The sequence below is a fragment of the Siniperca chuatsi genome, linkage group LG21 (genome assembly GCF_020085105.1).
Source record: "Siniperca chuatsi isolate FFG_IHB_CAS linkage group LG21, ASM2008510v1, whole genome shotgun sequence".
NCBI classification, from domain to species: Eukaryota; Metazoa; Chordata; class Actinopteri; order Centrarchiformes; family Sinipercidae; genus Siniperca; species Siniperca chuatsi.
This window is the reverse complement of record NC_058062.1, coordinates 17,350,620-17,377,745: the sequence shown is the minus strand read 5'-3', so window position 1 is coordinate 17,377,745 and position 27,126 is coordinate 17,350,620. Positions and strand designations below refer to the sequence as shown.

General features: G+C 42.7%; 1 protein-coding gene across 1 annotated transcript in view; it reads left to right on the top strand.

Annotated features, from left to right (window-relative positions):
* The window catches only part of smurf2 (SMAD specific E3 ubiquitin protein ligase 2), a 48,691-nt gene that overhangs the window by 16,334 nt on the left and 5,231 nt on the right, over positions 1 to 27,126 (top strand). Inside the window, exons 2-16 of the mRNA XM_044182388.1 lie at positions 5,265 to 5,303; positions 6,658 to 6,766; positions 11,174 to 11,307; positions 13,370 to 13,435; positions 14,162 to 14,246; positions 14,475 to 14,558; positions 14,940 to 15,154; positions 16,771 to 16,855; positions 17,824 to 17,982; positions 18,113 to 18,160; positions 23,231 to 23,432; positions 25,000 to 25,103; positions 25,354 to 25,468; positions 26,046 to 26,224; positions 26,749 to 27,007. Of these exons, the coding sequence (XP_044038323.1) occupies positions 5,265 to 5,303; positions 6,658 to 6,766; positions 11,174 to 11,307; positions 13,370 to 13,435; positions 14,162 to 14,246; positions 14,475 to 14,558; positions 14,940 to 15,154; positions 16,771 to 16,855; positions 17,824 to 17,982; positions 18,113 to 18,160; positions 23,231 to 23,432; positions 25,000 to 25,103; positions 25,354 to 25,468; positions 26,046 to 26,224; positions 26,749 to 27,007 (1,883 nt within the window). The remainder of the gene's footprint in view (positions 1 to 5,264; positions 5,304 to 6,657; positions 6,767 to 11,173; positions 11,308 to 13,369; positions 13,436 to 14,161; positions 14,247 to 14,474; positions 14,559 to 14,939; positions 15,155 to 16,770; positions 16,856 to 17,823; positions 17,983 to 18,112; positions 18,161 to 23,230; positions 23,433 to 24,999; positions 25,104 to 25,353; positions 25,469 to 26,045; positions 26,225 to 26,748; positions 27,008 to 27,126) is intronic.

Genomic DNA, 27,126 nt, shown 5'->3' with positions numbered 1-27,126 from the left:
TGTCTTTTTTTTTCAATGTCTATACCCGTCTCTTGCTGTGAATCAGTCAGCGCTGCAGTCCCTGGCTGTGCGACCGGAATGAGAAACACAGGCGACACAGAGAAACCCTTCTCTCAGCTTTCTCTCAATACTTGCTGTCGCTATGACGACAGAGGATTTTAGATGGGCCGAGATGCACGGGGATATGTGATGCTTTTCCGGAGTGTGTCTGTATCATTACGCTCCTTGATGGTTTCTAACTTGCTCCTTCTCTGTCACAAAAGCAGTCATCTCCCCGTTTAGTACAATATATTACACAGACTTCGCTGTTCAATACACTCCTGATAAAACAAACACATGACTTCTTGTTTCTTCTACTTTATGCCTAAAATGTATTCTTCTAATTTTTAAACAGTTTAGAGACAGCTTAACAATTTTTTTTAATATTAGTGTTTTCTTATAGATTTTGGTGCAAAATGCAAATAATGAGTCACTCAAAAGAAAATATACATCAAGCAAATCTAAATTGTAAAATTTACTAGATTAGAGCTTCAATGCTGAGTCGATTTATTAAATTTGTCCTTTCTAACCCCTCACCCCATATTATCGCTGGCAATCCGCTACATTATTTGGTTGAGCTTAAAATTGCCACTCCCTGAAAACAGCGTTCTGTACAGTGTAGCCATGAAACAGAAATGATGTGATTCTAGCTGGCGTCTGAAATGAGCTTTTAATGTTTCTAGTTTTCCCATAATTTTTTAAATCTCGAGGCCATGTGCGTGTGTCCATCACACTGTGTGTGTGTGTGTGTGTGTGTGTGTGTGTGTGTGTGTGTGTGTGCTGACGTATGTGTCTCTAATCCATTTTTATGTAAGAGTAATTATATTTGTTGATTTGTGAGCATGAGAAAGCCCGTCCACGGTGACCAATAAAACAACAGATTTACGATGCTGCCCTGTAGGTGCAAGCTCGCCCACTTCCTTTTCTTGGGGAAGGCTTCTGTCATCCGGACCCCATTTCCCATAACGGCATAAATTTTGGGGCATTTCTGTGTGCTGGCGGGTAAAGAGGCACCACAGTTTCTATGATTGTCATTATATAAAGCTTTGGGAAAGAACATTTAATGGCCTTTTGTGCTTTTTAGGTCATTTAGCTACTGATGATATATCTCTGCAAGGGGTTCAACATAACAGGTTCTACACTGAAATATGTAGGCCATGCTAAACCCGTTCATGAGCTTAAAATTAAATATTTTGGTGCCACTGACTTAAATTTTTTCATCATTGGATCAAAACAATAAGCTTCTTCTTTCATTGTTTCCCTCCTTACACTTTCTGCTCTTCCTGCTTGCCCTACATTCAGATCCCCCTTCGCATCACACCCCCTACTCCTCTCCCTGTTTATTTATTTTATTTCTTTTCAGAAGCGGCTATGAAAATTCAGAGCATCACAGTTGGAAGTAAAACAACATCATTAGAGAGATTTTACAAGCTGGAGGTGTGTTTTAGAAATTCACATTTATGCGCACAAAGGGTGAAGAGGAATGTCAAAGAGGAGGAAGCAGAAACCCCAGAGAAGCTCCATCAAACATAAATGAGGCCAGTCTTTCCACAGAGGGTGACATGGCAGCTCCTACCAAGGGTCCCAAAAACCCAGCTCATCCTTCATGTCACAGATCTGAGAATGCTTTGAGCCCTCATCAATCGCAGCATCAGTCACAGAAAGACAGTGAGACTTTGCTGATAGTCTCACTGAAGCCCTTAGCTTAACTAAAGGGAGTAGTCAGTGCTCAGTTCAGTTTTTGATTTAGATTTTTTGCCTCTTTCTGGATGTGTGGACTTGGTAGGTCCACATTTCCTACTGTAAGTGGAAGCTCGAGAGTAAAGGGAGCTGAACACACAGGCTTTTACAGATATGAAATGTGTGTGTCATTTGACTTGGCAACACTAGATGTATTTACAGGGAGATTCACTTAAAAAAAAAAAATGAAAAAAGCCTGTTGCATCAGCTGAGCAGAAGTTTGATCGAAGGTTGGATGTAAAGTCACCTGTTCTGACGGAGTATACTGGCTCCTTAATGATAGAAGAGAACACAAGTTTTGGAATCCCCCTCCCCACACCCACACATCTTTCCGACGTCTGATTTTTTTTTTTGGGGGGGGGGGGTGCTGTGTTTGACCATTTCTGTAACTTTCCTAAACGGACGATCCGACATTCACACTTCACGACGTGGTTGATCAGCTGTGCAGAGGTGAGAAAGGAGCCAGGGCTTAACTTCTCTCTCTGGCTCTAGCTTTTTTTCATTCTTGACACAACTATTTGTCACTTTTCATGTGTACAACGGTGTACACTCCCCGCTCTCTTTTCACTTCACTTTAAAACTAAACTTGGCTTGTATCCTTCATACATGGAGTGTGTCTTAAAGTGTCTTACAGACGTAGTGGACATTGTGTCCTCCCCAAGCAAACTGCAATTTTTGACATGTGAATTGCTCTTTGCTACATAATGCTGTCTCAGGAGGCTCTCATAGCTGTGTTAAGAGTGAGACCATTTACTCTGGTTCCTTTCATGCTGCTGTGTGTTTTGTGTCTGTGTGTATACAATGACACACATTTGGATGTACACGTCTGTCGTTCAGAAGGGTAAGCCTGCTGAGTTGGAAGTGTGTAGAGCCTTACCAACCAGATTTTTGTCTCTCTACTGTTTGCCTATAAAATGCTTTTCGCAAAATAAACTGGCTCCGCCGTTATACACATCTATCAAATGAAGCTCAACTTGAGTTTATGTATATCATCATAGCATTTTATAATGACTGTGTTTCGTCAGTGTGTAATGAGAACTGTGTTCTGATGGTTGGATTCGTCTGCGTCCTGATTGCTGTCCTTGCTCTCCTTCTTGCTGCTCTGCAGCCTCAGACTCTTAATTGGCTTCCCTACTACCATTGTCTCCCTGCGTGTACCATTCCAGCGGTTTTCTCTCCATTTTCTGTTTTCAGCTGTAATTTGGCCCCTTGTATGTTTTCATAAGGACCCTATATATGTATAATTGTAGTGTTGCCTTCCTGCTGTGTGGCTAGCTGAGGACTACTTATGTACTTGCTGGAGGGTCTGCAGGGTTTTGCTCAGCTTAGTTTGGTTTAAGCTGAGCTGGCCATTGTGTGGGCCATGTCATGTCTTGCTTTAGCCAGCATTTTGTCTTTATTGTCATTTCTCTGTTCCTGTCTGGACTTTGAATGTAGGGTTTGTTGCCAGTGCCTTACCTTGCTTTAGAGTCATATTTCCCAGTGGTTCACCATTCTTTCTCTTTACCTCATGTGGATTTATTGCATTGTGACTTCTAGACTTGGGAACATAGTGCTTGATGTTTTTCCCCTTCTGGAAACACCATCAAATCACTGTCAAGCTCTTTTTCACATTATGTAGATGTTGTGTGTGGCATGTGGGCAGAAGCATTGTGCAAACACAAAGAAAATGTTCACCTGTTAGGTTACTCCACCTTTTTCACTTCTCTTAAAGGCTCAAAGCGTGCAAACACATACACACTTATTCCTCTGTGCCTGTTAATAATTAATTAGATCACTGGAGCTGGAGTGGAGAGCGAGTAGTCTCTGGGGCATGTGTGTGTGTGTGTGTGTGTGTGTGTGTGTGTGTGTGTGTGTGTGTGTGTGTACGCGCATGCTCGTCTGTGTGTTCAGGAAGAGCGCGACCGAAAGCGATGCATACCAGATGTTTTAGAAATGAGGTGGGTTTCACTGGAACGTAACACATTCCCAGGGATGTTTGCGGAAAGAAATTCTTTCTCGTCTGTCGAGCATGTTCTGGGGCCCCCCCAGGTTGTGGGTTCTTGATGTTAATCCTACAACCTTGTGTGTGTCCCTTGTGCATCTGTAAACACCATGCATATGTAGATGTTGGTGTGTTTGACACTAGTGAAGCTGGTGATTTGTGTATTTAATTTTGTCAGCACTGCACTCATGTACTCCTCCCTCTGTTTCCTGCTGGGCAAAATTGTTTCAGCTCAGACCTAAAGTGGTTCAGGGTGATATTTGACATGCATGGTGTGTGTGTGTGTGTGTGTGAGTATGTGCGGCATGGGATGGAGATGAACTGGCAGTGGCTGCAGATTGAATGGCTCAAGCTGGAGTCTGCCGCTATGGGCGTGCCTTTGTCTATTTGTGTTAGCAAAGTAAAGTCTGAGCACTCTCACCTGCACATGAGGGGAGTGGGCAAGTCGGGCAGATGTCGCCCATGAAAGGCGTGAAATGGGCTCATATGGCAGCATGATGCCTGTCACATTGCAGCTGTCCTCTTTAGACCAGTCTGATATTATATGAACAAAACATGGACTGTATATCATGGGTAATACTGTGGATGTGGAACGGTGGCGTGTCATTCTACTCCCAAAATATAGTATTTAATACATATTCTTATGCAATTTTAGTGTAGTTATAAGCAAAAAAAAAAAAGTTTTATAAAATATTTTAAACTGTCTTATATAATCCTAAATATTATTAGAAACAGAATCAGTGTTAAATATAATACTATACTATTACTGTTGTGTTTTTTTTTTTTTTTTTTATCAAGATATATAGTCCTATTAATTATGTTCTCATCTCTGTTCAAGCCAATGAATCAGCCACATCAATATCCAGACCAATTAGTGTCTGTTTCTCAGGAACCTTTATCACAGAAATAAGCTAAGCCAAAACTGTATTTCCATGTGCCTGACTCATAGGCTGTGGCTGTAACTGTAACTCCAGATGCCCAGGTGCTGACTGAGCTTCCTCATCCATCCGGCTCTGCCTCATCACTTCAGCAACCGCCTCAATGACTCTCAGAGTAGATCAACAGGATCAACTTCTCTGCTGCAGGCGGGCTGGTTTGGGAAGGAGAAAGAGAAACAAAGCATCCCCTCCTACAGAGTGACATGTTTTTATTCTAATGATACAATAACTTTTAATTGCTGTAAAGCTTCAACTTTAAACCTACAGCTAAGGAGTTGCTTCCTTTGCTGTTGTTGATGGGGTGTCTTGATACACATTGTAGGCATTGTGTGCTATTAAAATGCTATCTAATTGTCTGTAAGCGATGGTTTGTGTGATCTGTGCCAAAGTTGTTCTCAGTAGAGTGTTTTCCTGCTTGAATCCCGAACTAGACAAATCGTTTCCCGCTGCCTACCCATGCACATTCCTGCCACTTTTCTAACAAATAAAACCCTGCTTTACTGTTTGACTGTAATGTTTATGTTGAATTAACGCTTGACTCTTCCTTTGTTTTTGTTTTTCAGTCCTCTGCGCCAAAAACCTGGTGAAGAAAGACTTCTTTCGTAAGTATCTGCCAATCATAGCTGTTCGTGATAAACCTATATTTGGTTTTCTATTTTGGTTTTGTGGGTATATGATGCATGCACTGTAAAATGCGGGTCACTTTGGCCTGATAAAGTGCCTGCTGTCAGCTGTTGCTAGCCTTCAACGACACACTAGGATCTACTTATTTAGCCATTTCAACAGATGTGGATGGTTTACTACATATGTCCTTGGAAGAAGGAGAGTGTTGTCTACATAGTGCCGCATCACTTTAAACATAAAAAGACTAAGACTTAATTGAGAGTGTAATTCCTGACATACTTTTATCATATATATATATATATATATATATATATATATATATATATATAATATGCATCTTTAGTGTTGTTAGTGTTTTGCTGTGTTTGGGTCAGGCTGTCATGGTGAATGAGCATGTAAAGGTCTTCTGCTCACTCAGGTGGTTTCTGTGGTGCCCATTCTTGCCATTCTAACGCTCAGGAGCTGAGCAAACATTCAGTCAGGGAGTTGGTGGAGAGCACCACTGAAACCATAGATAAAAATGTGTCTGTGTGCGTCCTTATTTGTGAACTAAATCCATAATGTACTTGTCTGTTTTGTCATTATGTTGACGTGTTGCATCAGTTATTGTGCTTGCTTCACCCACATCTACGTTATTTGCAGCAAGGAAAATGTCCCACACAGGTCCTACCTATCAGTTATAGACCTGCCACAAATAATAATTTGCATTATCAAATAAAATGAGTAAAACATCAAAAATAACAAAAGATATCTACCACAAATAATCAAAGGCCAAAATGATTCTGTTTCTAATAATATAAAACAGAAAAGCAAATACCTTTTACGCAATACTGCAGCCAACTCATACCATGTGTTTCGACTAGCAAACATTTGGTATTTCTCCTGATAAATGACTTAAATAATCTCTCACCAAACACCAAAGATTTTTGTGTGACTAATCAATTAATCCGATACGTTCAGCGTTATTCACATGGTATATTTTCAACTTAATATATTGAGAGCAACAAATTCAAAGCATCTTTAGTTATTCGCAACTGTAGCTTTGTCGCCGACGGATCTCATTTTGGAATCAAAATGCAAAAAAGATTTGTGGAAGTAAACAATGAGTAATCTGTGACTAGTCTGGGCTGGTCCCATAGCAGAAAACAGTGCTGTAGACACCACAGCATCTGTGTCAGTTGTATTTATCACCATCTGCCATGTAGCAAGCTAACACCGCTGTGTAATGTTGTCATTTGTGTCTTGTTAAATTGTTTGTTATCTGTTATTTATTCTTGGTGAGTGTGGCTGAGGCTGAATGTGGCGTTGTTGTGTTTTCTTCTCTCCCTGCAGGCCTCCCTGATCCCTTTGCCAAGGTTGTTGTGGACGGTTCAGGGCAATGCCACTCTACAGACACTGTGAGGAACACACTTGACCCCAAGTGGAATCAACACTATGACCTGTGAGTCCCAGAGACTTTGACACTTCTTATACACTCATTTCTGACATCTGTTTTCAAAGACAAAAAAAAAAAATCTGATTCCTTTTTTGTTTATTTGAATACCCCCCTCCTTTCTAAAGAATTAATCTGATTACAAACAGCAGTTTGAGGCCCTACCCGGGCTATTACAATGCCTCACAATGTTTATGTCTTTATTTATTTAACCTCAGTAAGTGAGCACACTAAGAGGTGTCAGGCTGTGCCATTAACAGGACCTAAACAGTAACAGATGTAAACAGCTCTTGCATCTGGTCTCTCACTGATCTAGATACTCTGTAATGACATAACCCTTCAGCTCCAGCAAAGAGTCTAAAAATGTCCCTTGGAGCAGTATTTAAAGAAACAGAAAAGGAGAGGCGTCTCCAATAGTATTTTCTTCCATTGACTGAAACACGTGCATGTCTTGTTGTACCCTGATTGCCTTTCCCAAAGATGGTTTGTGCTGTGAAAGTAACCTGGAAAAAAAAATAGAGACGGAGCGCGTGAGTGAAAATGTGAGAGTGAAAGTTTCCAGTATTCGCCCCGGTGTTTATCCAACCGTCACGCATAGCCAACAGCGAGAGGAAGCACATGTCTCCGTTTGTTTGGTTGCTGGGGATACAGGACCCTCTCTCTACATGGCTGTTGAATCAGCTACTCGTGTCACATTTGACAAGAGGGGGGGGGGAAAAGTCACGCGCATGCATGCGCACCTTAAACGATGGATCGATGGAGAGGAGAGCACAGACTCGTGGAGCATCTCTGCGCTAATTTATCCCAAGAGTCTGTAGACATAGCCGACTGGAGTTTATGTGAAAATTACTTGTATTTCTGTGCCAGTGATAAGTTTAACATCAGTGTACCCCCTTTACTGTCTGTCATTGTTTATCCTCATGGCCAGCAGAAGGACTCTCAGGTGGTGTGTTGCAGGAGAGAGGTTTTAATTGACTGAGAGCAGCCTAGAAAGCCGTCTGGCTGGCTCACACTTATTAAAATAGGGCCTGCAACACCTGGTGTTCCGAATACAGCCTAGTGCATTAAAGCTGTTGGCTGTGATTCTTTTTTTCCATTTGTTGAATGTGCTCATATGAGGGTGTAGAAATCCTGTGTGTGTGTGTGTCCGTCCATCCGCCCGCCCGCCCAGGGCCTTGGTTTCATTGGTCAGCCACAGCCAGCAAACTGGCCCGTGAACTGTGACCCTTCAGCATTGTTGCAGGATGTGGCCGGCATGCCAAGGATAGCAGACAGTCTATCTGGCTGCCTTCCTCTCTCACTCATTCTGCCTGCACCAAGTTTGTACAGACAATCACTAAGAACTACAGGATATGGTTGAAATTAAGGAAACATTGTCCTCTACCACTCCAATTGGTAGAGGACAAGGACACAGTGATTATTAGTAATACATAATATATATATTTTTTTAGAGGATCTTCATCATCATAATGAGTGTCATGAAGTGTTTTGAAACACGTTTAGAGTCTTCCTCCAGTGTGCACTCAAATCACATTTGGTTAATTAGGAGTTCTTCAAATATGGCATCATTAAATAATACATCTGCAATGTTAAGTGCCCAGCCAAGACTCAAATTATTTACGCCCACTCGTCCATCCATTTTCCTCCCACCTTCCAACTTGAATTTTCTATGGCAGCACCCATTTAAACAGCACCACCATTACTGGCTTTATTAGATCTTCATTAGCATTACTGTGTAGTATAATTAGGGCTGGGCAAAAGGAAAAAAATAAATGCCATAATGCAGAAGAAGCATAAGAGATTCTCTGGATGTTTATATATGTTTATCTGAGAAATCATCTGTTAAACTGTATTTGTTGTCTGTTTCAGTGGACATCATTTCATTTCAAAAAGCAATGGGTGATTAGCTTGTTTTAATCTTAAAGCAGTGGTTCACATTTTTTCACATTCGCATGTTCCAAATATGTTGATTTAATTTCATTTTAAACTGGATGTTATTTAACACTATTAATTATATAAAAGTGGCTATTGTTACAGTAATTTTCTCATTACAGTTGAATTGTCCATGTTTAGGTTGGTTTGGTCACTTTTTGCTATTTTAACCGTTAATTCATTACTTTTAAACTGCTATGCTCGCTTGCTAACTAGGTTTCACGTAGTCTCTATCGTAACATGTAACAAAAAAAGTAATTTCTATTTTAATCAAATTAGTTGAGTTACTCCACAATCTTGTGTACCTTTTTGGCTAGTGCAGAAGTACCCCTGGTTATGATGGTTATGGTTATGGTTTAGTTTTTAACAGCATCAGAAAACATATTTAGCCCTAGTGTAAGTCCACATATTTAAGATCTGTCAGGCAATTAGAGAACATCAGCTGGTTCCAGTTCCAAGTTGTGAATCTTAGTAGTGGGCCTTCCCTTTTGTTTCTGTTTGTATCTCAGATTGTGACTGTAGTGTTGCTCTAATGTAAAGTTTTTCACCATATGTTCTTGGCAGTAACTTGCAGGAAAAAGCTACTAAAACCATGCAGAAGATGCCTCTTGTGTGAATACAGTCTGCCAAATAAAAGGATGTGTTTAGAAAGCACATCTGACTCTTTAAATTTGCTGCTTTTTACTTTTTATTGCAATTTTCCCATTGTCTCGCGTGTGTGTGTGTGTGTGTGTGTGTGTGTCTGTTATTGCCTATGACTGGTATTAAAAATCTTAGCCAGACTAATGAATTTTATTACATGGAGGGTGATCCAGATGACTGGGGTTTGGTTATAATACTTCCCTCCCGTCACGTCTGTCTGACATAGCAGCTCTCTCACATCGCACCCCAGACAGGCATTTGGCACTGACTCAAAATGTCCAGACGTCTTACTCACAGCCTCATTGTTTCATATCCCTTTTGGTAAGCAGCATGATAATTACAGTGGGATGCAGTTCTGCGAATCGTACAGATGATTAGTTTTAGACTGAAGGAGGGAGCCCACCCGAGCAGATGTGCCACAACAGGTTCACATGGTGAGATTTTATCACACCTCGGCCTTGCCTGACACACGAAGAGAAGGAGAGAAGAGAGCAGCACGAATGCACTGAAGGAGAAAGGAAATAATCTGTCTGTTTCATCTAGCTGTCTCTGTTCTTTACACATCTTTGGCTGTGTGTATACAATATAATTACCTGACCATGTTCTTTACTTGCATAGCAGGCGAACATTTTGTGTTTTATTTTATTTTTTTTGCCATGCTAGTGGCACGGCTCAAGGGATGGCACTGACATTAGCCTTTAGCTCAAAGCACCGCTCGGCTTTAGTACAGCCTCACAGAGCCGCTAGCATGGCTGTAGACTCTTTAGTCTTGTTGCGTTACCTTTCGTTCTCTAATTATTGATTACATGCCACCTTTTACTATGTGATGTTGTTCATTTTCTCCCCATTAGTGCCATCACATCTGTCTTCTTCTCCATGCAGCTTATTCACAACTTCTTCAGTTAAGAATATGGGATCATGTAGCAAATAGTGTGATTTGACTGCAGACATGCATGCAGTATGTCTTAATATGTTTACTGTATAGTTTACTAACTTCTCCTGAACGTCTCGTAAACTGATTAAAAATAGGTTACATTTGACAGCATGATTGATGACTCTTTATATCCAATTATATTTTCAGAGTAGCTGGTTTAATCAAGCTGGTCATTTAGATTTTTCATGTAAACCAAAAGGGGCTAGAGAGCTGAAAGTTTGGTGTGAGTCTAATTTTTAAAAGAAAAGCCATTTTGAACAACAAATGTAGACACTTTTTCCCTTTTCCCACAGATTCTTAGAAACATTGTCACTTTTCTAGAGTATTTTCACAGTTGCAGCAGTTTTGTTGCTGCTCATCACGTCACCGTAGCTAAAATCGTCATCTCTCTGCTGTATCTCTCCTCCCTCAGTCCTCCGTCTCACTCCCCCTGATCTGTGGGGAGGTGCTGCTGTGAATATTATAAATAATTCACGGGGTCACAGTCTGCTTGTGGCGCTCTGTCTCATACTCAGACGCTCAGGGTCAGATTTACACATTCACACACACCGGCTGGAAAATCTCTCTCAGCCACCCCACCTTCCTCTTCCGCCTCCGCGTCCCCACTGTCTTGTAATATGTCCTTGACGAAGCAACTTAGCGGTCGCCTCTGTGGCGGATGTGTGTCTCCCCTGCATTGCTGGGGACATCCTGAGTGAGACTCTTGGCAACACGTTAGCCGTTACATGTTGACATTACCATTACTTCTCTTATAAGGTCTAACAGCTTCAGTTACACTTAAATCGCTGTACAATTATGCAATTCTTAAACAGCAATTATGTGTCACACAGTGATTCTCATGGCATCCATGAGAGAGCCTATCACTATTGAATATTAATTATGTCTCCTTCTTCTCTCTTTCCCCTCAGATACATCGGAAAATCAGATTCTATCACCATCAGTGTGTGGAATCACAAGAAGATTCACAAGAAGCAAGGGGCTGGGTTCCTTGGCTGTGTCCGCCTTCTGTCCAACGCTATCAACCGCCTTAAAGACACAGGCTGTAAGTGTCAGTGTTACTCTAATGTAGCAATCTGTCAGTGGTTTCTTATTATGTTTTGAATTTTCCAAGCTGTATGGGACTGTGTGGCTCTGTCTGGCCATGGAGCCATGTTATATATTAAAGATACCCTGTGGAGCTTTTAACCACTAGTAGCACTACAGAGCATTGTATTTAAAGCGGCTTCCCGTTTGGTTTGTATGGTGCACAAGGACAGACCTGCCGCCAGTTTCACGCTATTCCACTGATCAGCCATTAAAGAAACTGACGTCCAGACGTCGTTTGTCATTTAGTTAACTCAGTTACTTACTTGCCACAGACATATGGTAAAAAGAGGCCGTATTTATCAAGCCAGTCTTATACCTGTAGTGTGATAAGAAGCAGAAGTTAATAACACAGTGCTGCTGTCAGGGCTAAGTGACAGAACATAGAGTAGCTCCTTTTAGTGTCCTGTCTCCCTCACTAGGTCTGACAGAGGCCAGACCTGTGTGTGAGAGGGATCAACACTCTGCCCCCTGCCAGAACAGGAAGAGCCAATCAACATCACCCTGCAATTATAGTAAAAATGTCTCATGTCAGAAGCTAACTGGATAAATGAGATGGAAGCTTTAGTAAATGGCTCCTAGTAAAAGCAGTGCCAGACAGTTGTAGCTTCAATAAAGCGGTCTGGAGTATTTTTCCTGTGTGGTGATCTGGTACCTGCTCACTGGGCCTGCGGCCTTGTAGGCAAAAACGGGAAAGAATCCCACCGCTTTTCCTAGAAGCCCCTGACACTGTTGTTTTCCTGGAGCGACACAGGAAACCTGAACCTTGTGCCACAGCTGTGAGTGGTTTGCCTCTGCATTTCCTTTCTCTCCTGGCCTCCTCCTCACCCCTTAGTTTCCCCTTCAGTCTCCTCCGTAGACTGGCAGCATGTGCACACGCACACACACACACAAAATGCCATTGTGACTAACCTCCCTCTATCTCCGTCTGCCGATCTAGACAACCGGTCATTTCACGCAGACATGCATAATTGTACAGCTATTTAAGTGTGAGCGTAGATTTGTTGTGTTCTTTCTGTTGTGGTCTCTCTCCCCCTGTGAGTATTTGTCATTCTTTTGTTTTTTTGTGTGGAATTTACCAGCAGTTGCAGTTTTGTCCCCTCCACAGGCCTTAGAGAGGGCATTGGGTTGACTACAACATTTGTGTATAATTGTAGTGTCTGGGGTTGACTGTAACATTTGTGTATAATTGCAGAGTGTCTGTGTTTCTTGTCTTTGTGTATATGACTGCATACGTATTTAAATGTATGTACTTGTGAGTGCACTTCTCTGCATACATTTGTGTATGTGTGCGTGTTTTCTGTTTTCTCTGTGGCTGCTGACCTCCGGCCAGCCTTGTAACGATTTGACCGTTGCCTGTTTTAGTCCTGTTTAGTCTAGACAGACATCCTGAGCTGATCTGCATGACACCCAGACAACAGAGAGCAGATAGTGGCATTTCTCATGTCTGCAGGCAACTTGGACATTTTTTTTTTCTTTCCGCCTGATCTCTCTTTCTCCCTCGCTCTCAAATTCCGCAGACTTTAAGAAGACAAAGAGTTTCCAGACTTTGGCAGACGTTCATGTCCATGCTAAGACTGAGTGGAATAGTGCAGGCTTTGTACTGAAATTTGTCAAATGTTTGACCTCTGCATTTGAACTGAAGCCTGCTCTGTACCGATGCTCAGTGAGATTTTTACAGCCCGTGGCTGTTCCACAGACCAGACCATCTGTTCCAGGGCACAGCCAAGCTGTGGTCTACAGACAGAAGAATGAGAGACGGATAATGAGGGAGAGAGGAATTGACTCTGAGTGATGGAAATGATACAGAGCAATGGGACTTGTCCAGGGAGGGAAAAATTGCATCCCAACACATGCTAGTTTACATGCATCTCTCTGACACTGATGAATCCTCTCTTTTCTCTCTCCCTCTTCTCTCTTTTTTTACTCTTTCATCTTCATTCTCATTTCCTGTTTGTCTCGTGGTTTTCTCTTTCTCTTCTGCACTCTCTCCACTTCTTCTTTCTGTCCTCTCTCCACAGACCAGAGACTAGACTTGAACAAGCTGAGTCCCAATGACAGTGACACAGTCAGAGGCCAGATAGTGGGTGAGTACAGATGGGCACGATAACAAGGATGCATTTGGTAGCACAAAAAGATTTTGGAAAATGGTCACTTTAATTAGTAAATGATTAGAAGTTACACAAAAATCTAATACCTAAAATAGTCAGTCTGTCCGGGGTGTATTCCACTGATTGTATTCTTCACCAGATGTATAGAACGTTGTCCGTCATTTACCGTGTATTGAATATTCAAGGAGGGTAATATACAGCATTTAACGCAAAAGGCAACTAGGTTAAAGGCTAGGTTCATCATCTTTTTATTAGTTGCCTTGACAGTTTTTGTTGTCATCATGGAGCTTGTAATGACCTTCCATTTTCTGTTTTGCCTCTTGCATGGTGATGCATAATATATATAGGTCACAATACTCTTGAGGATATTCTTCAATGCCATTATAAATATATAAATGTGAAATATGTTCAGCTCTAGTCTGCCAAATGTTGCCCATTCTGTCATGTCACATTTATCACAGTCTTCATATAAAGTTTAGGATTAGATTTCATAACACCAGACCTTCCCTGCAGGAGGAAAAAAAAAAAAAAACTTCCTTTAACCAGACCCTCCAGGATACGCTGATAAAATTTAAGCCTATTCCTGTTACTCACAAAGATATATAGCTCCATTTTGTGCTTTGATAAAATATCTTTGCCTGCACTGTAATCTGCTGTCTAGTAATCCTTGCGTGTGCATCTGTCTGCCATGTGTTGCTGCAGTGAGCCTGCAGTCTAGGGACCGGATAGGCACAGGAGGCCCTGTGGTGGACTGCAGTCGGCTGTTTGACAATGATCTTCCAGATGGGTGAGTGAGTTTGGGGGAATCTCATATCATCTCAGATGGAGCTGTTTGTGATGCTGTTGCAAATCCTGAACAATAAAGGTTCGCCTTCGAGTACTGGGGTAAAGATATACGGAATATGATATTTGTGTGTGGTGAGACAGAGCAGCGAGACAGAACACTACTAGATGGTTCTGTGGCTGCTTAACCATGTCCGCTGACTGCTGTGTCTGTCTATGTTTCCGCTGCCAGCTGGGAGGAGCGGAGGACGGCGTCTGGACGAATCCAGTACTTGAACCACATCACACGCACCACACAGTGGGAGAGGCCTACCAGGTGAGTACACTCTGCAGCCCACAGAAACTCAAACCCAGACCTCTTAAATCAAACAGCAGCAGGCCAATGGAAGACCTCATCTCTGACCTCAGTGCTCCCAAACTGGAGCGGGCTCCTCAAAAAAGAGGTGTCAGACAGACTGCTCCAGACAGTGGTGTTTAATGATGTGGAAGAGCCAGGGAAGTCACGGAGCCAACAAGAGCGGAAATAAAGGCATCTCTTCCCAGCTCTGTTGCTGTCTGTTGTACTTTTGTGCTCCCTTGTTTAGATTTCCTAGTTAGCATCTGAAGACTTCCTCTTTTCAATCCTCTTATGCTCTTTTATATTCTCTTTCTTTCTTACACTGATTTACAATTACCATACTTTTCTTTACCCCCTCAGGCCTGCGTCAGAGTACTCTAGCCCTGGCCGTCCTCTCAGCTGCATCGTGGATGAGAACACACCCATCAGCACAAACGGGGCCACGCCCACCACAGCATTGCCGCCCAGTGGCGGTGACCAGCGGGCCCAGGAGAGACGGGTCCGGTCCCAGAGGCACCGCAACTACATGAGCAGAACCCACCTGCACACACCCCCGGACCTCCCTGAGGGATATGGTTAGTGGGAAGCCAGCATCACCGAGTGGACTTCTATATAGTATCCACTCTTTATATATGACTGAACATTTATCATCTAGCCTTATTGCTCAGCCTTCATTAAAATAATTACAGTTGTACAAAGTTAGGTTAGCGTATGTACTTACTGGAACTGATAAGGCAAATGGTTTGGTAGGGAACCTTTAAATTGAGATTATCTCCAGTACCCCACTTCCACTGAAGAAAACACTATACCAGTGATTCCCAAACAGTGGTGATTGATGGTGTCGATGAAGGGTTACTTGAGTTCATCTGATAGGGCTGTGGGGGTACATCTCAAAAAAGTGTTGGAAACCACATCACTATACCATCAATACTCTATATCCAGTTTTTCTATCTTGAGACAGATACATATTTAATATTCTGATTACACTAGAGTATGCTGGGGTTTTTAAATCCTCTATGAAAGCCATCTCTACTTCCATTATGAATCGTGTCATCATTGTAATGCTGTTATGTTAATTGCTTCGCCTCTGCCCTCGTCCCTGCTCAACACTGGGCTCAGTAACCCGGCTAATCTGTAGCCTCATTCAGTCCAGTGCCGCTCTGATGCTGCTGCAGATCCACACAAGGAGCCTGAAATACTGGCTCCATTTTTTTTTTTTTTTCTTTTTTCCCCCTAATTGAATTGATCTAACTGTTAAAGGCTGGCGGCAGCCATTCACTCCCCCTTCTGTTCTCCTTTCTGCACACAGTCAAACAATCAGACGCATTCATGTAAAAGCAAACACACACACACACACACACACACAAACACAAGCTGCGATCCCCCAGACAGCCCAAGGGAATTTTATTTATCCTCACAGTAAAATCTTCTATAGGATTTGGGAGTCAGAGCTATATAAGCATTTCACAACTTTGCTCTCAGTTCTTCAGATTAGGATGCTCCTAGCCTCACTACGCTTGTCTCTCTATTCCTGGCGCTCTCTCTATCCTTACTTTCTTAATTCTTGGGCAGTCCCTATAAAACCTGTCAGCACCTCTGATTCTCCTCATGTGTGCGCACACTAGCCAAGAGATGTCACCTCTATGTGTTGAACGTATATCGTGCAGTCATCGGGTGGGTGTGGGTTTGGAAGGTTGTGTGTACATGCATGTTAAAGCAGGGCGGGAGGTCCAGAGGGATGCCAGAGAAGAGCTCTCTGGCAAGCTGCTCCCATGGAAATATCTGTCAGGCTGTGATCAATGAACTTACCAACTCAAAAGTCAGACAACCCCATCTCTCCTCTCCTTTCCTCTCCAATGTTCTTCACCCTGTCTGTCGCCTCCCCTCCTCCCTCTTCCGCCTCTTCCTGGCTGCCTTTTGGGATCTCCACTGACTCAGGCAGTCCTTTTTATCTCCATCTGTGTGATCTCTCTCTTACACAGACAGATTATAAGCACAATCTGTCTGCATGTGGCACATACAGAATTAAACTCAGTTTCATTTTGCATATATTTTAAACATTTGACATACACTTGATGCCAGGGTTGAGGCAAAATCTTCTAGTTCCATTTTATTTTGATTCACATCATTTGTATAACCAAGGATCTCCAAATCTTTCTTCGATTAATCCCATTTTTATGTCTTCCTACAGAGCAGAGGACCACGCAGCAAGGCCAAGTGTACTTTCTCCACACTCAGACGGGTGTCAGCACGTGGCATGACCCCAGAGTACCAAGGTACGTCCACCACTTTTTTACTACCCACCGTTTATACTGTAAAATACATAAAACACAAGAATAAAAAAAGCATAAATTAGAAATCGACATTACTCATAGCTTGTGTCATGGCAGTTACCATGACTAAGAGCATGGTCCCCTTCCGTAAGGCTGCAGCTGTTTATGAGTCTGACATGCTGTGAGAAGACCCATGTCACGGGGCTCTGAGAGCGTTTCGGTCCTCTGGCACGAGCGCTGAAAGGCCTCACTTGGGGACACATGGCCAACAGAACACAGGTCTCAATCAGCCATACCAGAGGCTCTTGGGCAATACTCAGTCAGGCTTGTGTGTCCTACTGATTACCATACTCCAAAAGAAATGCACACGCACACAGATCTACATGTGCATGTGCAAAGACGGGCTTCAGTGCACTCCAGACGCTATCAATAAAACATGACTGATGTTATAATACCTGGCCACTGCTCACTTGCATTCTATCAGTATGTGAGTGATAGATGATATTTTTATTGCTCTTGATAGGAGGCTATTGGTCACGCCACACCTCACTGGGTGCTCCTAAGACAGCTCCAATATTAGCAGATGGCTTAGCTGCCAAGCTCTCATGGCTCTTGAGGCTCTGGTCCCTTTTGGCTTTAATCCTGCAAAAGTCCGCGCCAGCATAGCTTGCCTGCTGCAATTTCTGAACCTTTTTGTCTCCATGGAGTCCAGCTGAAAGGGGTTGCAGGGCAGCAGTAAATAATTTAGATGGGAGGAAGAAGAAAAATAGAATAAAAGTGATTTCTCAGACATCTCGGAATCTTGCTGTCCGCCTGAGTCCAGTTAGTCAATGCTTTGGTATGTTTTATACCTAGAGTTGGATGTGTGTGTGCTTTGTCTCTCTTTTCCCCTGTCCCCGCCCAATGTTGCCTCTATTTTTCTTAAATTCGTGCGCACTAATGCTTCATTGTGTTCTTCTGTTGCATTTCAGAGATCTGAGTAATGTGAACTGTGAGGAACTAGGTCCTCTACCTCCTGGATGGGAGATACGGAACACTGCCACCGGGAGAGTTTACTTTGTCGACCACAACAACCGAACCACGCAGTTCACGGACCCTCGCCTCTCCGCCAACCTGCATCTAGTCCTAAAGTGAGTACTGCAGTACCCTTGAGCCAGAAAAATGTAATAGTAAAATAAATTAGACGGTACATAAAAAAACAGTATAAAGGCAGAGAGATTTATTTTCTGTCTTCATGTTGTCTTTGTTTTACGTCTGTAGTCCAAGCCCCAATGGCTCTCGAGGAGGCATCGAAAGTCAGAATGTCAGGTAAGGTTTGGGCGTCACGCCAGCAGTCTTCACTGCACACAGACGGGAACACACACAAGCACACACTCCCCCAGACATTCACAGACTTACTCACTTTGCCTCCCCCTCAGTCAGTGTTTTACTGTGGGATCCTGTGCCAAGGTGTGTTCACCACCTGTAGAGGTTCAGCACTCAGAGTGGCCCTTCTGCTGAGCATACGTTTGTGTGCACACACGCAGAAATACATACCCAGTGCACTCCCCCACAGTCTTTCTTTCCACACAAAAAATTCAGATTCCTCGGGCCCGCAGAGGTTTTGATCATAAAGGCGTTTTAGCACACAATCCGTCACAAAGCTGGCTTTGGCCAGACATCAGATAGCTGAGTGGAAACCAAGGCTGCTGTGTCTGTGACTGAGGAGCGTCTTACGTCCAGGAAACGGAGCATAAATTTGATGCCCAAGTCAATGAATGAACTGTGTGTGTGTGTGTGTGTGTGTGTGTGTGTGTGTTTGTGTGTGTGTGTCCATCTATGTTCATGTGTGTTAGTTCATGCTTCTATGCTTGGTACATGCCTGCGTGCATTGATGCACATGTTCAGAATTTCTTCCCTTGTGCAGCTGTTCAAACACATACTGTGCAGCAATAGCCATAGAATTACCCATAGTTCCTTGCTCTACAAAGGTAGAAGCGTATGGGTGCCTTGGTGGGCCTCCTCCGCCTGATCTCATTCCTTCTCCGTGCAGAGAGAGACGGAATGCATCGACGGAGAGATCAGGTTTCTTTTTTTCCTGTTCTGATGGATCAAAGAACGTGTTTGGGATTTTGTATTCGTTTTGCTTTTTTTCATCTATGGCCCTCTGAAAAGTCTTGTAAAAACGTATCCTGGCACGCCACATTTGTTTTTAATGTGTAATTTTGTCATGAGCATGACTATGCCCAGATGTGTGAAAATTTTGTGCATACAATTTCTATTGTATATGTATTCTGGTAGGATGATTAGTTCATATCAAAGCCAGGAAGTTGGCATGTTTGATTGGTGTCTCTCTGTAGCTATTAGTGTTATTAGTATTTTGCAGTTGTCATTAGTACATTTGCACATTTTTGTTATGTGGTTTTATTGTGAAGTGAAAAGTTAAGTGATATAAAGTGTTAGATTTGGGCTGTAGAGTGCCGTACATCTCCTGGTTATTCAGGGGCACACAGACCTTGGCCTGAGTTTTGTGAAAGAACTTCTTTATAAATTGTGCATGACTAAGGTTTAACCTGAGCCTACCTCAATCCCTTCTAATTACATTAGCCCTGTAATAGATGATCTATTGCCTTTTTGGTACAGTTTCTGTCCTAACTGAAGCTGCTCTACTACTGCAAATAGAATAGATTTTGGAGTGACTTTCTCGCTTGTGACAAAACTCTGGAAAAGATATCAGTTGTCATGGATTTCCATCAAGACATCTGCCTTTTATCAAGTCAGGGATTATAGAAATTTTCACCCCTCATATGCCGTCATCCCACAAAAATGTTTGTTATATATATGTCCGTCAAAGTTCTAGTTTATTGCCTTTTTTATTTGCTTAAGACACTGCCTGAGCACCCAGACCACAGCTTTAGTTATATTTCCCCTATGATGTTGCAATCTTCTGCCTAATTCCAGCCCCCTGACTGGTCGAGGTCACTGTTCACTAGGTAACTGAATCCTTGTCTGGTTTTTAAACTGCGCTGCAGGACTGCCCTCTATACAGTTGCATGAGAAACAACTGTGTCATTTCCCAGACGTTTGCGATTTGTCGGGCAGCCAAAACATTGTTTTTATTAGGGCGACTTGTCTCTGCAGTGAGCATCTTCATGTAACAGTCATGCTCATCAGTTACGAGTTGGAAAGAGAAGAGAGAACTCTGGGCCATGTTTGCCTGCAACCACGAGAGGAAGAGCAACAGAGCCAGAGCTGAAATGTTTGATTTATGGGTCAAAGTGCAGGAAGAGATGCTCCATGCCTCCTCTCTCCTTCCTTCTCTCCCACCCTCTGAGTTGTCTACAGTGTTTGGGTGCTGTCGGGAGAGTGCCCTTCCTGCCCTCCCCCTCCCTCCCTTGCCTTCCCTCCCTCTGAGTTTAGTCTGCAGGAAATAAAGGGATTCAAGAGGATGTCTTCAGTGTCCTATAGGGCCCTTCTGGGATAGCAGGAAGTGATTGAAAAGCCACACTGGATTCTATTGGGTAGACACCAGAAACCAAACGCAGTCACTCAGTCAGGAGAGGTTGTTATTGTGGTAGAGGAGAATGCAAGCCGTAGGGCAGAAACTCGAGAGTAGCAGTTTTGAGGTAAATTAACTTGTGACAACTGTATTCCATTGAATCAAATTAACATGATCCAATTACCTGATAAAAGCCTGTGTGAAAATGTTTATTTTAACCTTGGCATCACTTTGAGTGTTATAGCCTACATATCCATACTGCATGCGCACAGACTGATATGTGTATGCTTCCACCACCCTCTGTGCTCGGCCCTAGAGTCTGGTGTTTATGACCCTGCTCAGGGCCAAGCATGCCTGCTACCCCCTACTGGAGTCCAAAAGGCCATTGTGCAAATAATCTTTTAGTGCCGGCCCCATAAAGGCTCTTTTGATTCTGTGTGTGTGTTGTGTGCCACCCTCTGAGGCCGTCTTCCCAAACACAGCTCTTAGTTCAAAAGTTGTATTCTCGAGACCTGTGTCATCTTTAACCGCAGATGATATTTACAGCCACACTATTGATACTGTGGTTAACTGCTTTTTTTGTCAGTGTGTGAAATGTTTCATCAAATGCTGCTTTCAAGAAATCCTTTTGGTTTTAGCACATACTGGCTTCAGTTTTAGAGTATCCAATAGAGTGAGAATACAGTAGTGATTTGAAAGGCAGCAAAGTGTGAATGAAAACAGTTTAAATTCAATGCTGATACATTCAAACTAGACTGCTCTTCAAAGGCAGAGAACCGTAACTACAGAAGCTGTGAAAGCAAGAAAAAGTGGTTTTGAGACTAGTCATACTACATAAGACCTAAAAAATGCAGATACTGCACTCCAAACAAACAAAATGTGTTATTTCATGTTTCTTGTCCATTTGCACTAGTTTGTTTTTTTTTTTTCTTTGAAAGAAAATAAGCTATTTTGATCATTTACAGTCCATAGTTGATGGGGATGAAATGTAGCCCAGCCAGTGTCTACTGTTAATATTTACAGTACATTGAAATCATTAAATTAATCTGCAATTTATTACATTTAAAGATGCTATAATACATTTTTATAATAACAGTGTATTAAATGACAATGTGAAAGGGGTTGCTTGTAGTGATGAACCTACAGAGAATTATCCCCTGAATCTGCCGCTCCCCTCGTCCTTATGGGGCTTTATGTAGTTTTATAGTGAGTTTCAGCTCATTGTTTAGCTGTCCAGCGCACAACTTCACTCAGTTCAGTCTTACCGCTCTCATACCACCATTTTCAGCCACAGCTGGTTTCAGCGAAAAAGCTCTAAAAACTCACTGTACACTACCTGCCCAGCACCAAACAGCAGACAGACACAGTTAGAGACTAGCTAGTAAACATAGTGGAGCATTCAGCAGATAAAGCTCTCTTAGGAGTTGGTAGTGACCAAAAACAGAGCTAAAAGAAGGCTTCCAGTCATCCAGTGGACACAAACACGATTCCAAACGAATGATAATTTTGCTCCGTAACTGCTGGATGTGTAAATAAGCAACTGTTTGCTAACAAGTTTGCCATATCAACTTAAAAGGTGATGATATGTCAATGTTGTGTTCACAACTTGTTTCTGCTGCCCCAAGTGGCCAAACAAATCAATTATTGCAGGTTTAAATATTTGACTTAATTTTAGGTCAGCCACTGCAATTGCATGAATTCCACCACAGTCAAGCGGCTACTGCTGCTCTGCTAAGCTAGTTACCTTTATCAGGGGTTTAGGTGAATTTTTTTTTCTCCTCGTTATGATAGCATTTAGCTAACGCCTCGTTCTTTATGTGGATTAACAAAATGAATTACAAAGATGTTGGTTCATCAAAATGGATCATCTTTGATTACAGCTAGGGAAAAATCTGTTTAGTAAATTTAGTTTCAGCTTTAGCAAAGGCTAGCTGTGGCTATCTCACCAGCTAGCTATCATGTGATAGCTCTCACATGATAGCGCTCCTGTCTAGTTTTCTGCCTTTCTGTGACAATTGTACTTTTTTTTTTTTTTTTTTACATAGATTATACATTTATATAGCATAATAATTTTGTATATGGTAAAACAGATGATAAATCTGATTCCTGTTGTGACTCAATTTTGACCAAATATGTAGTTACTGCATTTTGGCTTTGTTGGCCAGAACATGGTATGCGTTTCTATCTATCACAGTGCCTGCACTATTTTCTCGCTCCGTCTCTTAAGACAAACTTTTGGACTTGTGTACCAGGCCTTGATGACCCTACATTACCTCGAGTGTACATGATGATATAAAAGCAACAGAGGATCTATTTGCAGAACTTTATTTCCCTCAGTCATATTCTGCTGCTCCCCCGTAGAAAGCCTTATTTTAGTTCCGCAATCTCTCTGTGTGAGACCACAGCCTCTGCCAGGTGGAGAGAGGAAGGTGTGTTTGTGTTTGTGAGAGAGGCAGTGAGTGAGTGAGGGTGAGGGAGATGTCTTACCTCCAGTAATCCCACCTCCACCTATGTCTGTCTGACTGTCTGTGAGGGGTCGAGGCAGCTGTTTGACTTGATGTGCTTCCCAGATGACCTCAGTGTGTTTACTCCTCGTACTCTGCAGTCCGCAAAGGACAGAGAAAGAACTCTCACTCTCAGAAAGCTGGATTTTGAGTTTCTTGGCGTTCATCTTATTGTTTTTGGCAAATGCTTGCTTACTTTTTTCTCACCAGTTGTTTGTGTTTGGTATTGGTACATCTAAGACTTACAATTTTTTTCTTTCATCTTGTCCCTCTGTGTCTTACTGTCTCTTTCTCTTGGCCTGTTTCACACTCTCCTCTCTCACCATGCCACTCTTTTCTGCCTCTCTGCCTCCTCCCATCGCTGCTCTCTCCCTCTCCCTGCCATCTGCCCTCCAGTCGTCAGAACCAGTTGAAGGATCAGGTCCAGCAGGCTCTGGTGTCCCCCGGTCAGCTCCCAGAGGAGGCCGAGTGCCTCACGGTGCCCAAGTACAAGAGAGACCTTGTTCAGAAGCTCAAGATCCTCCGCCAGGAACTGTCCCAGCAGCAGCCTCAGGCTGGCCACTGCCGCATCGAGGTGTCCCGTGAGGAGATCTTTGAGGTGAGGAAGGAAAGAAACAAGTTCAGTCATGTCATCATATCATCTGAAGCTCACAAGGGGTGCCTGTTACTAAAGATACTCAGAAACGGGTACATAATTTAACCCAGAGGGAAATTCAGCTGTCACAGCCAGAGCAACAAAATGATAGAAAAACATGGAAATAATGTAATATTTGCTCCATTGCACAACCACCTTTTCCCCAAAACTCTACCCAACAAATTTACATTTAGCACAGTAAGCAATAAACAATAGCAATTCTGTGTTGTCCCCCAATTTACAAGTAATGCCAGTACACTACTTGCCGTCTAAGAGAAGCAAACAGCACGATATCTCATTCATTTGTACCTGCAGAGCTGCTTGTAAAATTAAAAGTTTTATTTATAGACGCACCCAAATTTTTGTTAAACATTCTCTGAAGGTTTGTCCCCCCCCTTCTTGTCTACTCCCATAAAGGTCATTGCCCACAGCAGTTTGGCTGTGAGAATGATTTCTCTCACACACACATGGTTATCTATCATGTGTGAAGGTAGTCTGTTCAAAATCTAAAGCAGACCTCTTGTTTTAGATGAGGATTTTATCAAGTACATTTTCTCAGCTGGGGAGTTTTTTTTGTTCTGCATCAAGAAGGTGCGGGGCCTTCATCAGAGCAACAACACCTGCAACAGACTGCATGACCCTCATAAAATATGCGCTGGAATGTGCTGGAACAGCCACGTCTGTTAATCTGAACGAAGACATTTTTGTTGGCTGATCTCAATGTGAGAGAGAGAGACGGCCAAGGGGGGGGGCAGAGGACGTCTTGAGGTTGAGCGAGACATAACTGCATAGTGTCTCCAGACCAGCTGAAGCATTACATTATGACTGAACAATCAAGTGTTAACTGGTGGACTGTCAGACCTGTCTTTATGTGTATTTTTCGGCATAGATAACAAATTCCCATTTCTCCCACAACACCTGTCTGTTGTCTGCTGCATCTGGAGGGCATAGTGGAACCTGGCTGTGTTATTATAGTCTTATGGCTGTGTTTATTATAACTGCCCCTAATCCACTTTAAATGAATCCTCCCCCTGACGCTGTGAGCCGTCTGCACGTGGGATGAACACTGATTGAGGAGGAGAGTTCTCACAGCAGAGAACCAATTGAAAACGACTGCTGTAACGCCACACTGCATCTGTCTCATTTCTTACAAAACTGCTACCATAGAGCAAATTTTTATTTAAAGCACTCCCCAACACTTTCTTTTTCTAGCTCTTAACTTGAGTCCTTTATTCTCAACCTTTGGTCTAGCAGTTACCATGTTTAACATGCGCCATAATGCAAGGCATGGTGCTTGGAGAGTGGGTGCATCCCTGGAACTGGTCACATGTGATTTTTGTCAGTTTCCCCAGAGACAGGGCCCCTCACATGGATAGTGCAAACTGATAAATGGCTTCTCTTGAACTCTTTTGCCACTGAGGAGCATATAGCTGCCCAGCAGCTAGCAGAGTAAATACAGTAAACCGCTGTCTAACTGATGCTGTTACTGTCTTTTGATGTGTGTGTGTGTTTCTTTGCATCTGTGTTGCAGGAATCGTATCGACAGGTGATGAAGATGAGGCCGAAGGACCTGTGGAAAAGGCTAATGGTGAAGTTCAGAGGAGAGGAGGGGCTTGATTATGGAGGAGTAGCCAGGTAAAAGAAGAGCATGGTGTATGGAACACACAGACTTTGATTCTGTAAATACTTTTTACACAGCGGTCTGCCTCCTAGTGGGGGAGCCAAAGCACACAACTTACTCACCATTCTGTTGTCTGGTTTGGTGTAGTCATGTCTTCATCACTTTCTGATGTAACTGGTATCTCTCTTTTTTTTCTTTTTTTTTTTCTCCCTCTGCATCTCCCACCTGACCTCTGTGCATATCTGTGTGCCATACTCTGCGCAGGGAGTGGCTCTATCTGCTGTCTCATGAGATGCTGAACCCGTACTATGGCCTGTTCCAGTACTCCCGTGATGACATTTACACATTGCAGATAAACCCCGACTCTGCTGTCAACCCTGTGAGTCACAGTTGTTACTGACAACACACAAAAAACTCCAAATGTACTGTAAGTTTTGGATCAACCTGGTATCTGCACATCTTGAATGGTCTTAAAAAAGCACTGAATTCAATTCCCTCTTGAATTTCATTTACAAGAGCCTGAATATTGTTTCTGGCCTGCTGTAGACAGTAACATAGTTAGAACTTTTATGTGGTTGTGGGCTGTCGGGAGACATTACACATATATAAACTACAAATGAGACTGGTGTGACAGTGGATTGTGCTGCAGGAGGCTGTTAAATCCTTTTTTTGTGGAGTTTCAGTCAGCGCCATCAGACCTGTAGCAAACACTGTCACTTTTGCTAGCTGCTGTAGCTAGGAAGCTCATTGTCTCATGTTAATTGGTTATTTACATTTCAAGGAATTATTGTTTATATACAGCTGGAAAGTACTGACAAATGTGATATGAATGTAGAATTGGTCCAATTCAGTGGTATAATTTTGTAAGTCCCAAACACACTTTAAACGCTCAGTTCTTCTGGTAAATCACTGCTGTCTCTTCATTTGGAAACTAAAGATGTTTTGTCTGTCCTCAGGAGCACTTATCATACTTTCACTTTGTGGGCCGTATCATGGGGATGGCAGTGTTCCATGGCCACTACATAGACGGAGGCTTCACTCTACCCTTCTACAAACAGCTGCTGGGTAAACCCATCACCCTGGACGACATGGAGTCTGTTGATCCTGACCTGCACAACAGCCTCGTGTGGATCCTGTACGTACAAGACACATTTTTATAGACGTCAACAAAAGTATTGACTTTTCTGCCTTAATGAAAAGTGAAAGAGGGTTTCTGGATCATGAATTACAACACATTACACACACTGTTCTGCTCTGCATTCCTGTCTGCAGTCTACGTGTGCTGAGTATACAAGAAAAACAAAATAGTTATCTGTACTTGTCAAAGAAAAATATGCAACTTTAATGTAAATTTGACAAATTATAATCTAACAACTGATGAGTTGTTTTGCTCACATGAATACCTCTTTCCCGTACTTTGATGACAGCGCCCCCCGGGGTTTTTGAATATTTCTTACATCAGGTGTCCCTAAGCACGTGCTTTCAGACCAGCCTAACATCACATCTGCTGGTTTCCCCGATTAATACGCATACAACTAAAAGGAGCTCACTTCAGTTTTATTGGAATGAAAAGCACGTTGTATTTTTTATTTTTTTCCCCCCAATAGTGATTGTTCAAAAGACCCTCAAAGAGTAATTCATATGTTTATCTCTCTTCAGGGACAATGACATCACAGGTGTGCTGGACCACACCTTCTGCGTGGAACACAATGCCTACGGAGAGATCATCCAGCATGAGCTCAAGCCCAACGGTAAGAGCATCCCCGTCACCCAGGACACCAAGAAGGAGTACGTCCGGCTCTACGTCAACTGGCGTTTTCTGCGAGGCATAGAGGCCCAATTCCTGGCTCTGCAGAAGGGCTTCAATGAGGTCATCCCCCAACACCTGTTAAAGTCTTTCGACGAGAAGGAGCTCGAGGTACTTTAATCGATTTCCCATTGTCACCTCTCTTTGTTGTTTACACACATCTAGATGCCATATATCTTGACTTACCTCCAAGTACATTTAGTTAAACATACTGAAATGATTTCACGACA